Raw genomic sequence first — 12362 nt, forward strand, 5'->3', positions numbered from 1 at the left:
ATCTGCAAACATTGAGGAACTGGAGATTCACAGGTACATCTAAGCATCAAGGCCATATAAAGAATCCCTGAGCTTACAACTAAATTATGCTAGTACCTCTTGGTGTTCTGCTAATGCAAATTATGAAAGTGTTTACTATACATTCATGAAATTGTGCTGTTAAGGTAGGAAAAGGAGGGCTGGGGATGTGGCTCAAGCCTTAGCGCGCTTGCCTGGCATGCGTGCGGCCCAGGTTCGATCCTCAGCACCACATACAAACAAAGATGTTGTATCTGCTGAAAACTGAAAAATAAATATTGAAATTCTCTCTCTCTCTCTCTCTAAAAAAAAAACTTGCAGCTGAGTGGCACCTGATTCCCCAACCTAAAGGGTCAGCTGCAAGTTAAAAAAAAAAAAAAGTAGGAAAAGGAGATAGAATGTAAGTCCAGGTTTTCTGTATTGAGAAGATGGGGCATGTTTTTCCTTAATCATTTCCATCTAATAATAAGGCATCTAGTATTCAACTCTCAGAGGCAGAGAAATAACAAATGTTAGATCTTGACGGATTTACGTAGTCAAGTCTAAACCCATCTACTTGAGGAAGCTGACCTCAGAGAAATCAAAGTGACTTTCCCAAGATAACACTGTTGGTTTCTTTATTCCATATGTATTTATTACACCCACCAGGGGAGTCACAAGGCTAGGAGTTGAAGCTAGTGTTCTGTTTCCTATTGCTCTTTTCCTTAAAGCTCATTTATCTCAGGTGAGTATCTTGAGCATCTGTCTTCATTAGGTCACTGATGTATTTGTTCAACTTTGTGATTGTTTCCATCTGTAAGGTGAGTATAATAACACCTTCAGGGTGTTTTGAGGGGTAGAGCTGAAATAGAACAGCTCTCAGCAAAGCTCCCAGTATCCTCGGAGACCTACCATGCAGAACCTGCTCTTCTAAGACAGGAGGCCATGTGGTAAATGGAATTAACGCCTTTGCCAAGGAGACTAGAGAGCACAGGAGGGCCCTAAACCCAGCTTGCCAGGGCAGAAAGACACCTGGAGGCCATCCCTGAGCTGAACTTAAGCTGACGTCTGACCCCTGGCCAGGAGGAAGTGGTGGGGCAGGGCAGCAGGAATGCACTCAAACTAAGACCCACCCAGAGCAAACACTTACCAAAATAATCTTCTCACTTGGCAAAAGGAGATTTTCTAAAGACTTGGTTTTGAACATTTTTTTATTCATAACTAAGTTTATGCAAAAAAAATTTTAATTAAAACAAGTCATTTCATCATTAAAAAAAAAAAAAACTTGAGAGGCTGGGGATGTAGCTCACTGGTAGGGCATGGACTTTGCATACACAAGACTCTGGTCTCGATCCCCAGCCCCACCAAAATTTTTTTTAAAAAAACAAAACCAGGGGCTGGGGTTGTGGCTCAAGTGGTAGTGCGCTCGCCTGGCATGTGCGAGGCACTGGGTTCGATCCTCAGCACCACATAAAAATAAAATAAAGATATTGTGTCCACCTAAAAAAAACTAAAAAAAAAAATAAATATTAAAAAAAAAAACCTGTTGAATGAAGTTTATACTAGTGCACATCTTATGCTTCAATCATCTTCCTCTTCACCCCTTGCTTTCCTCTTTCTGGAATATTCATCTCCTGAACAGATAATAGATGAGTTGTAAAATTCAGTATAAGGCATTTTTGGAAATCTTACTAAAATAGGTTCTAGCTGACAAGGGAAGAGTCAGCTCCTCATGTTAGACCTTGACACTCCTAGTGGCTGACGTGCATCACACGAGACACTGGCTCTATAAGGTCAGGCTCCTAGAAACTGGGTTTCCCAGGGCTGCTGTCATGTAAGACTGACTTTCTTTCTATACTGACTGTTTTTGTTTTGCCACACTGGAGATTGAACCCAGGGCCTTGAACATGCTAGGCAAGCCCTCTACCACTGTTTTATTTTTTAATGTTTTAAAATATGTTTATTTTTATGTGGTGCTGGGGATCGAACCCAGTGCCTCACGCTTGGGAGGCAAGCGCTCTACCACTGAGCCACAACCCCAGGCCCACTGTTTTATTTTGAGACAAGGTCTTGCTAAGTTACCCCAGCTGACCTCAAACTTGTGGTCTTTCAAACCTCCTCCCTCAGCCTCCTGAGTACAGGAATACCTATACCTATAGGTATGTGCACCACGCCTGGTTTACTGAGTGACCTTACCATATTACTTGAAATATGTCCCTCTCTTCCTCAGTACTTCACTTTTTTCTATCTACAATTCAGTATTTTAGAGCTTTTTAAAAGCCTTTTGATTTTAAGCAAAGATTGCTAATGACTTATGTGTTTTTTCAGTATGGTTTAAATCTTTAAATATATATGTGTATGGAAAACAAATGAAAAAGTCACTAAAGTTTAATTAAGCATTTATGTGACTATGAGACTTATTTCTATCTGTATCTCTGGAACTTAGAATGCAAGCCAGGCACAGTGGCACATGCCTGTAATCCCAATGACTCAGGAGGCTGAGGTAAGAAGATGGCAAGTTCAAAGCTAACCTCGGTAACTTAACAAGACCCACCTAGGAGGTAGGGGGAAAGGTTGGGGATGCAGCTCAGTGGTAGAGTGCCCTGGGTTTAATCCCCAGTACTAAAAAAAATACATATGCTAAGTGTTACAAAAATAATGAATAAATTCATATGGCATAAAGGCAATAACAGTGATTCTCATACTTAGTTAAGACTTAAAATTTCTTTGTTCCTTTGAAGTTATAAAAGAAAACAAGGAAATACTGGGAGAAATATTTCAATAGAAATAACCCTCAACTACTATAATATCCAAACAATAAAGATACTCATTTTTCCACAACAAACATGATAGATTCCTTGTTTTACTGACACCAAACTATCATTCTTTACCTGAGCTATGGTATCTGAGAATCCTGCATCTTGTCTTATAGTATGTTCCTTCCTGAAATGCTCAACTCTGGCCCATGTGCCTGCCAAGCTTCCACTTACTCTTAGTGCCTATTAGAAGTCTCCTCTGAGAAGCCTTCCAAGAGCCATCAAGCACAGGTATCAGACCCTTCTCTGGGCCACTCTAATTCCTATTATTGCATTTGTCTCACTGAATTTCAGTGAGACAAATTGCTTCTGGTCTGTGAGCTCCTCTTCCCAGGAGTTGATTCCTGGGCACAAGGCCAACCCTTAGAATTGAGTAAACGCGGGCTTACCTCATCACCAGTGATTTTCTTTTCTTTGAGTAATCTTTGAACTTCATCTTCTGATCTTTCATCACTGTCGTCTGAGGAATATCTAGCTTGTTCCTCTGAAAGCAAAGGAATTTTAGACATGGTATTGACCTCTGTAGTGATTCAACTTGACCTGACCATAGCCATCTTGAATCATCACCACCATGGTTGCCCCTGAGCAACCCTGTCCTATGCATAGTGGTTTGTGAATCTTTATGATCAGACCCTAGTTCATCAGCACCAGGAATGTGCCTGACGTCTTTGCTGTTAGTTGCATATAAACCTGGTAGATGAACACCACCTTTGTCCTGACCGCTACATAATCCTCCTTCTCTCACCCAAGTTGAGGATCCACTGATCTTGCTGCCAGCCTTGACCATGCTTCTGTCAGTAAGTCCCCAATAAATTGCATTCTGTGCAATCCTGAAACTGTCTACTTCTTTTTTTAGTCTGTCAGCACCTTCTGCCTACAGTGGCCAGTCCTTTTACACTGGCTTTTCCCAGAACAACTGACGAAGATGATGACCCTTTTATTCTTGAAAGTGTCTTCTGCTGAATATTGTTACTTCCCACTAGACATTGTCCTTGAGAAGACAACAGGTATTTTTAAGTGTCAGTGGGAAGGCAGATATAACTTTCACACTTGCTGAAATGACTTAGATTGAAAGGTTTTTCTCAAGTTATTTGACAACCTCAAATATCCAAGAAAGGGGCTGGAGATATAGCTCAGTTGATAGAGTGTTTGCCTCACATGCACAAGGTCATGGGTTCAATCCCTAACACTATAAAAACAAAAACCAAGAAACGTTAGGTATTATCATCTTTAAGAACTATGAAATTTAAATACTGAGTCCTTAATTATACAATTAACTGCATATATAACAATTTATATGATAACATACATTTTCCTCCACAAACATTTATTTAATACATTTTCTTTGTTTTGGAAATGCCTTATGTTCACAGTTAACCTTTTCTGTGAGAAAGTGGCTCTAACAAAAACAAAAACAACCAAAGTGGTGGGGGGGTGGGGGGGTGGGGGTGTTGTACTGGCTGATGGACAGGGAGGAAGAACTCACCAGAGCAAAGCAGGCCCTGTCACCTGAAGTAAGATCTGACCAAACCTGGCACAGCCCAGAGTTTCCCTTAGTAATGGGCCTCAGTGGCATCCAGGCTAGAGGCCTCCTCACCTTCCTCATCCTCATCACTGCCAAGGTCCTGGTCAAGAACACTTGGCCCCTGCTGGTTCTGTTTCCCCTGCAGATGGACAGCCTGGTGAGTAGACAGCCTCAAGCGTTCTTCTTCTTTCTGTAAAGAAGCAAATAAACTCTTTTAGCTGGACATGGTGGTGTACACCTCTAATCTCAGCTACTGAGGAGGCTAAGGGGGAGGATCAATTGAGGCCAAGAGGTTTATACCAGCCATACCCTGTCTCAAAAAAAAAAAAGCTACTTTCATGCCTACTTGAACCCTCTTTTACCCTAAGAAACATGTAAATGCCTAGTCCAAGACAGCACCTAGGCCCTGTATCTCCAGAGTGCAGACACCTCTTTTTGCACCTCTGTTACCACACAGTGGATGGTTTGGTTTGGTTTGACATCATGAAGGCAATACAAGGGTGAAGAGGAGGGAAGGATCCCTCACTCTAGTCAGCCCACTCAGACCTGGCACAGGAGTGGTCTCAGAACTTACACTGTTCTCTCAGGACAGTGCCACTCAGCCCATGCAGAAAAGCCAACAGCCTGAGAAACCCAATCCATGCCCAGGACAGCTGAATTGACTTCCCAGGGGAGTGGGGGCTGTCTTTGTCATCCCTGAGCTGCACACACCGGACCTTCCTACATTCCACTCCCAAAGTGTCTAGATATATATTCCTGTCCTGACCCTCAACCCAGAGAGCTTCCCACAGCCCCTGACAACAGGCGGGGGTGAGGGGATCCCCAAGCTACAAGGCAGAACCTTCCTTGCCTTACAGCTGCCTGGCATTCTGCACTTTGGTCAAAAGGCTGGACCAGTGTCAGGCAAGTCTGGAATGTTCTTTTGACCTTCCTATTTTCTAATACAGTTCTGTAATGTCTGTCAAAAAGAGGTTGAGTTTTAAAAATCAATAGTTTTTCTCTGAAATCTTATAGATCATGGGGACAGCGCCTGAGTCCCTTGTTTGCTATAAGCTTCCATCAGCCATTGACATTATTGTGGCTGATAAACTACAAACTTAGCAGGTAAGCTGGATTCTGGTAACTACGAGAAATAATAGTGGCAGCAAAAAAAAAGTGAATTAATATTCTGGAAAATAACACCTCTTAATACACACAAAAAAAAATCTAGGATAAAACCTAGAGAACATACCTTAATCATTTCTGTGCGTTGGCATTCAGGATCACGACCAGCTATTGGCAAGATTCTAATCTGTGTCTTTGAATTTCTATCCAGGAGTGGCAGGGTCATCTTTCTATGTGTGGCACTGTCTGTAGAGTGAGGTCTGCCAGGAAATGAACAACAACAATGTCTCACTCTTTACCAAGAACATTTGGGGGCAAGCATACTAACAGCCAAATAACCTGGAGACAGTGACAGCCTCACAGTGACAGAGCAAGGAGGCAGAACCACAGTTTCCCATTCTCTGGCTCCCTGAGAAGCTCCCCACCCCACCCCCACACCCCGCTGCCCCTCCTCCTGGGGAAGTCTGACTGTGTGAGTAGGAGTGGAGTGGAAAGAAGGGAAGGCAGGTGGTAAGGTCAAGGGCTTTTATAAAGAACACACAGCCCCACTCACATAGAAGAGAAGTAATACGAGACCTTAGTTCTTTAAGGGTGGCACAAATGCAGAAAGCACAATTGGAGAACTGAAAGTGAGTCCCTCCACCTGGATAAAACTGGGAGGAAGGTCAAAGAGCAAAGGAAGGATGAGCTTTAGGAAAGGGTCTCCAAAGAAGGCATGGCTATGGAGAAATGTAAGAAACAAAGTTGTGTTGGGCAGATATCCCACTGTGGAACACAGGGCACTATGGGGCAGCACAGGGCATGGTGCAGAACAGGCAGAATAAGTACTGCGTATCTTTGGGATGCCATTCTAGGAGACATCCTTAAAAGGAGCACCATTTATTGTGCCAGGTTTCTCCAGGAAGTTTTATATAGTCTTCAACTTAATTAACACAACATCTCTGAGAGGTAGACATTATCTTCATGTTATAGCAGAGGGAACTGGAAGTTAGTGAGTTTGAGACCCCTCCTCAAGATTACACAATCTCAGAGCTGTCCCTCACAATGTTTATATAAACACCAACAAATTCTCTGGGTATAATAATATACCATAACATTCACTCTTTTTAAGTATAGAATTAAATGATTTTTTTTTTTGCAAAGTTATGCAAGAATGACTGCAATCTGATTTTAGAAGATCTTCATGATCCCAAACAGAACCTGTGCCCATAACTCTAGAGGAAAGTCGATCCTAATCTCAGCAGTGTGTCTTTCAGAGGGAGGGTGTCTAGAAGGCACCACAGCACCACCCATGGCAATGAGCTCAGCTGATCTACACATTGTTTGGGCACAGCCGGTCATGCCTGTTGCATCTACACACTGGCACCATTCTGATGACACTTAACTTCCAGGTCAATTTCACTAAAGGGAAAGGCCACAAAAATGCATTGTTAAGACTGTTACCAGGTGCGCTGACCAATGTGAGTCAATATACCTGTCTCCTAGGTTATACATCAGTCTCTTGATGGCATGAGCTAGCTCCCAGAGAAATGGCGTCCAAAACAGAAATTCGCAGTTAACTTGAGAATCAGTCCCCAGTCCTTGGTGAGCCGCACTATGGAATTAGGTCAGTTGGAAGAATCGGGAACAACACTCCACTTTGTTACTCTTTAACCACAAGTGACAATGTGCAGATAGGAACAATTACCTAAAGGTAAGTCTGGATTTAAAGATGGCTTGTCCCAGTAGACCAGTGTTTTCCCTTATAAATAGGTGGTTGTGATTGCCCTGCAGTGGGGCTTTGTAGACATCAAACACATCGTTGCCTAAATGCAGAGACATGCTGGAAAGGAAAAGCCATTCAGCTATTAAGATGAATATTTAGTGAGCCCTACAGCATCCATTCTACCCTGTTAGCTTCACTTAAAAAATGAAGAACTGTGGGATCCTGTCTTTATACTGAATTCATAAGGAAGAAAAGCTACTGTCAATAACTTACTTCTCTTCAAAGTAAAATGTGGTCAAATCTATCCTCCTTTCAACTTGAAATATAATTCCTTGTAATTTCCCCAATTGCTACCACTTCATTAGCCAACAGAAATCATTTTTCAAAAATATTAATTAAAATATCTGGAATCTCACAGATGAAAACTAGCCTTAGTCTTTCACATGAACAAGGCAGACATAAGGGATTTGAACACAACTTGGGTCCATGTCCAAGGTCTCCCACCAGCAAGGTTAGAATGACCTTGACTTTGCTTCTCTCAGTTTTTCTAGGTAAAGCCAGGGGTCTACCGTGTGTCAATTCTTTAATGAAAATAACACCCAAATAAAGTCCTACTCATCCAGGCCTCCCTGGAGTATTTCAACATTCTTGGGGCATATTGCATTTACCTCCCATCTGACCACTTGACTATCCGGGCATTGCTTTCTTTAACTTTCTTTCCTTCTTCATCTCGGCGAATCCTCCATCGTATAGTATTTTCTACCTGATTCAAAACACAAAGGTATTAGAAAACCAATTTAAATACATCTTTTTTCCTCAAGTGATCTATAATCATATGCCAAGAATTGATAGGTAATGATGGAATAAGCTTACTAAACACTGAAACCCATCTGCTGCAAATACCTAGAGTTATTGGTTGAATTAAACAGACATTTTGCTTAAAACTTCTCTGAGATTCAATTCACAGCAGTGGAAGCAGAAGCACAGCATGATGCAGGCTGAGGCTTTGGTCCACATATAGTGGGCAGTTCAAACTGAGACCTCTGGGCTGGGGGTGTAGTTCAGTGGTAAAGCACTTGCCTAGCATGCATGAAGCTGTGGGTTCCATCCCCAGTAGAAAAAAAAAAAAAAGAATTTGAGACCTTTGTCTTTGCAGAGTCCAGGAAAGAAGGGCTTAATAAGCGTCCTTTAGCTTAATGAGACAGAGGAACTCTGTGCATGAAATTAAATTTTTAAAAAAGAATAAACAACTAACTAATTAACAAAAAATTAAAACCCAAGACTTGTGCTCTGCCATGTTTTTGAGGCCAAATTTCCCCACATAGTGGGAAACTCCAAGTCATAAAAGTAGAGTAAAAATTGACCATGTCCTGTGCTACCACTGGGGCCCCTGATAGGAGCTCAGAGGAAACCTGATTAAGGAAGACAAAACATCCTGTGGAGCCTGACAGGTAGTGCCCGCCAGCCCAGGCCTTCTAGAGAAGAACAAGCTAATGGCAAGGTTTATTTTTGTGCATAATTTGAATATCCACAGAGTCTAAGACTTTTCTACTGTGGAATGTTGCTAGCATCTACCCACCAGGAAATGTGGAGGCAGTTCTGTATACCTCACTACATAATCCTGAAGGAAGAAACAGTTTGCAACAGTTTTTATCCCTACTTCTATCGAAAAATTTGAAATTGCAAAAAAAGAAACAAAAAAGAAAAGTGACAAACCTACAGGAATTTAAAAAGAGAGAGTATAATGTCCCTTCTCCCCTAAAAATACTTTGAAAAGTCATTTACTTCTTTGTTCTAAACAGTTATTTATTGATAACAGGTAACATGAAAGATTTTCATAAACTCGAGTCTTGAGTTATCATTCCTGTACTTTACAAAAGAAAAAACTAGGCCAGGCAGAGTGGTGAGTGTTTGTGGTTCCAGCTACTCAGGAGGCTGAAGCAGGAGGATCCTTGAGCCCAGGAGTTTAAGGACAGTCTGGACAATACAGTGAGACCCCATCTCATAAAAAAAGCAAACAGGGCTGGGGTTGTGGCTCAGCTGTTGAGCACTCACCTAGCAGGTGTGAGGCGCTAGATTCGATCCTCAGCACCACATGAAAAAATAAATAAATAATAAAAAGGTATTGTGTCCAACTATAACTAAAAAAAAATTTTTTTTAAAGAAAAAACAAAAAAGGAATAGAGCATGAGGTAATACCTTTAATTTTAACCTGGTTCTGTCTTCCTCATAAAGCACTTTCTCATCTTCAAATTCATCTTCATAAAACTGAGGATCGAAAGGTCTAAAATTTTTTTAATATCATATTAGTCATAGTTAATAATGAATATGATTGACACTATTACTCATCTTTCCAATATGCACCAATGTTTCTTAAAATCACAGTGAACAACTTCATGTAAGCCTTTAAGGAAGTATGCAAATTATGGTACTTTCTTGAAATTTATAAAACATATTGTCTGAAATAAAATCCAAATGTGACTAACAATTCAAAGTCTTCTTTGGAGGAATATGTCTTGCAAGTGTAAGTAACACATGATCTAGCATTTCATATATTTTTTTAAGAACAGGTCATGCTTAATCACAAGAGCTTATACCCATGTTCCATATAGGTACTACCCATCAACATTATTTTGTTGTCAAAATAATGTTTTCTAGATTCACAATGATCTCTGCACTGAACATTTGTGGTTTGTCTCATCTTCCTCACTCATTTTCCAATTATTCAGCTTTACACTAGTGAAAAATGCCTCCATCAGTCATGATGTCTGTTTAAAGTACCAAAATGCTAGAAAGATTATTAATATTAAAACTCTTACCAATAATTCTTCATTTTTCTACCTTAGTACATCCTAAATTCATTTTTTTAAGTTACAGGAGAAATATCTATATGATTAGTCAATTCATGATAAATAAGAAAAATATTTTTGTTCTTCAAAGTTTTAGTCAGTATCTTGAAATTTTTAATCAGTTCTCTTACTTGGGTTCTATACTGAGAAACTTGGGTAGTTTAACAAAATATAATTCATTTCCTAAGTCAGAGTTGATACTGGGAATTTTTATTTCTATTCTGGTTTCAGAAACAGGCTCTTCTTCCTGCTGGTCCTGAGGTATTCTGTGTTCATCCTAAGAGAGGAATCAGAAGGTAAGAGCGTGAGGAGACATTCAAAATGCACTAGCTTTACTCTGCACCAGTCAGACGAAGGTTTGAAAGGAGGTAAATTCAGGCACTGCTCTAGGGATAAAATAGCAATCTCTCCAAGCCTCTCCTAGAACTTCACCTTCCACCACTTAAAACCAGCCAACAAAAATAACATGGGAACGAGGTCTGTTAGCCTGGGTTACTAGAAAAAAATATCTATTTTATTGATGTTTCTATTTTTCATAAGATAGCCAGCGACAGAAGTGTGAAATTATTCAACCCATCAATACTTACTGCTAAAATCAGAAAATACCAACATAGCCCACGTTATGAGTCCTCCTGGTCCCGCCCTGAAGTTGGTATCAGCTTTGTCTGAGCAGTTCCTGCTGTGACTTCTAATATCCCACATTCCCAGTACAGCCAAGAATACCCCCATTCACCAGGTGTTCAGTTATCCTTGTCCTCTCTCAACATCAGAGAAACAGACCCTCAGCCTCTGAACCTTTTTCTTATCTTCACATAATGAGATCAATTGAGATTCATGATGGTACTTACAACAGGCTGTCTTGGAATGGGTAGTAGATTGTCCTCATCACTCTCTGAAGAAATGTCATCTATATCTCCAAACAGATCCATGGTCCCACTATAATGTTCAATGTTGGGGGGAAATGCACAATATATATTGGTCTGATTAAAGTTCTTCAACATGCTCCCAATGTTCACCAACCAAATCTCCACTAAACCAACCTCACACTGGCTCTCCAAGCCTGGCCCCAGAAGCCTGACTTGTGCCTTGGAAGGCAAAGTCAGTTGGCCAAAGGCAAAGTCGCTGTGACTGCCAGCTTTCAAGATGGTTCCCAGAGATTCCCACCTCTGGTTTTCATGCTTTTGTGTGGTCGCCTCCAACATGGTCTCAAGATTGTTCTATGTGGTCAATGGAGTACAACCTCACTTCTAGGTCAGGCTATGAATAACACTGGCTTTTCTGTGTTGCTCTTTCTCTCTTGGGTCTCACTCTGGGGGAAGCAGCTGCAACACTCGAACCGCTGGTGGGAAGGCCCAAGCGGTGAGGAAACAGGCCTCTGCAAAGAGCCACACGAGCTGTCTTAGAAACAGCCTTCAGTTCCAAGACTAGATACTGCAGTACAGCCTGTGAGACCCTAAGCTCTCCTGAATTCCTGACCCTCAGAAACTGTGTGAGATAGGAAATGTGCATTGTTTTAAGCTGCTGGCTATTGGAGAAATTTGTTAGAGCAATAGAAGGCACTCTCTCCCTTTGTTCTCTACATCCCTGTTTCCCATTCACTTTGTACTCCAGGATCCCAGTGACCTCCTACAGTCAGGATACTCAAGTAGAGGCTTGAGTTCTCCACACAGCTCTGTCCTCTACTTAAAACACATAGAGCTACATTGGCCCCCACATCCCTTCCTTCAAGAGAGAATATCAGAAACATGCATGGTGGTATACACCTTTTTAATCCCAGCTACTTGGGAGGCTGAGGCAGAAGGATCACATATTCAAGGCCAGCCTGGGCAACTTAGTGAAATTCTGTCTTAGGAAAATGAAAAAAAAAAAAATGCTGGGGGTGTAGCTCAGTGGTAGAATACCTACCTAGCATGTACGAGCAGGGTCCTGGACTCGATTCCCAGTACTACAAAAAGTGGGGTGAGGGGAGTATTCCATTGGAAATGGTGGCATATACCTATAATCCCAGCAATTTAGGAGGCTGAGACAGGAGGATCACATATTCAAGGCTAGCATCAGTAATTTAGTGAGACCTCGCTTCAAAGTTTAAAAAAAAAAAGAAAAGAAAAGAAAAAAGGAGGGGGGCCTGAGGATGTAGTTCAGTTAGAATACTTGTCAAGAATGTGTGTGCAAGGCCCTGGGTTCAATCCCCAGTACTGCAAAAACAAAAACAAAATCAGCCATGTGTAAGCAAAAATAAACTATACAAAACAGAATACTCTAAAGGACTGTGGCAATGACCCGGGAAGAAGCTAGCAGGGAGAAAGGAAGCTAAACCTCAATAGATTTTAAAGGTCATTATTATTCAACCCAAAATAAATGACCCC

The 12362-nt window shown here is 41.2% G+C and overlaps 1 protein-coding gene and 1 non-coding gene across 2 annotated transcripts; both read right to left on the reverse strand.

Annotated features, from left to right (window-relative positions):
- Window positions 1-1709: 1709 nt before the first annotated feature.
- Window positions 1710-11652, reverse strand: LOC124104089 (RNA polymerase-associated protein LEO1-like). The gene is made up of 8 exons (XM_058584853.1): window positions 10827-11652; window positions 10128-10273; window positions 9347-9431; window positions 7816-7910; window positions 7130-7264; window positions 5570-5702; window positions 4411-4528; window positions 1710-3297 (listed from the first exon to the last, which is right to left on the reverse strand). Exons 1-8 carry the CDS (start codon window positions 11196-11198, stop codon window positions 3104-3106), a joined length of 1278 nt encoding a protein of 425 aa, XP_058440836.1. The 5' UTR covers window positions 11199-11652; the 3' UTR covers window positions 1710-3103.
- On the reverse strand, window positions 1966-2038 carry Trnag-ccc (transfer RNA glycine (anticodon CCC)). The gene has a single exon. It is a non-coding gene; the product is annotated as a tRNA-Gly (tRNA).
- Window positions 11653-12362: the final 710 nt, after the last annotated feature.

The sequence above is a fragment of the Marmota monax genome, unplaced genomic scaffold, assembly GCF_021218885.2.
Source record: "Marmota monax isolate L192 unplaced genomic scaffold, Marmota_monax_Labrador192_F-V1.1 WCK01_AAM20220418_F8-fsc00001, whole genome shotgun sequence".
NCBI classification, from domain to species: Eukaryota; Metazoa; Chordata; class Mammalia; order Rodentia; family Sciuridae; genus Marmota; species Marmota monax.

Bases quoted from the DNA above. Each gene is read 5' to 3' on its own strand.
- LOC124104089 (XM_058584853.1), bottom strand. From the start codon at position 11,198: ATGTTGGAGGCGACCACACAAAAGCATGAAAACCAGAGGTGGGAATCT. The intron at 9,432-10,127 runs GTAAGAGAACTG...AAAAAATTTTAG, and splicing joins TTTCTCAGTATAGAACCCAA to ACCTTTCGATCCTCAGTTTT. The intron at 7,911-9,346 runs GTATTACCTCAT...GTTTTGAATCAG, and splicing joins GAACCAGGTTAAAATTAAAG to GTAGAAAATACTATACGATG.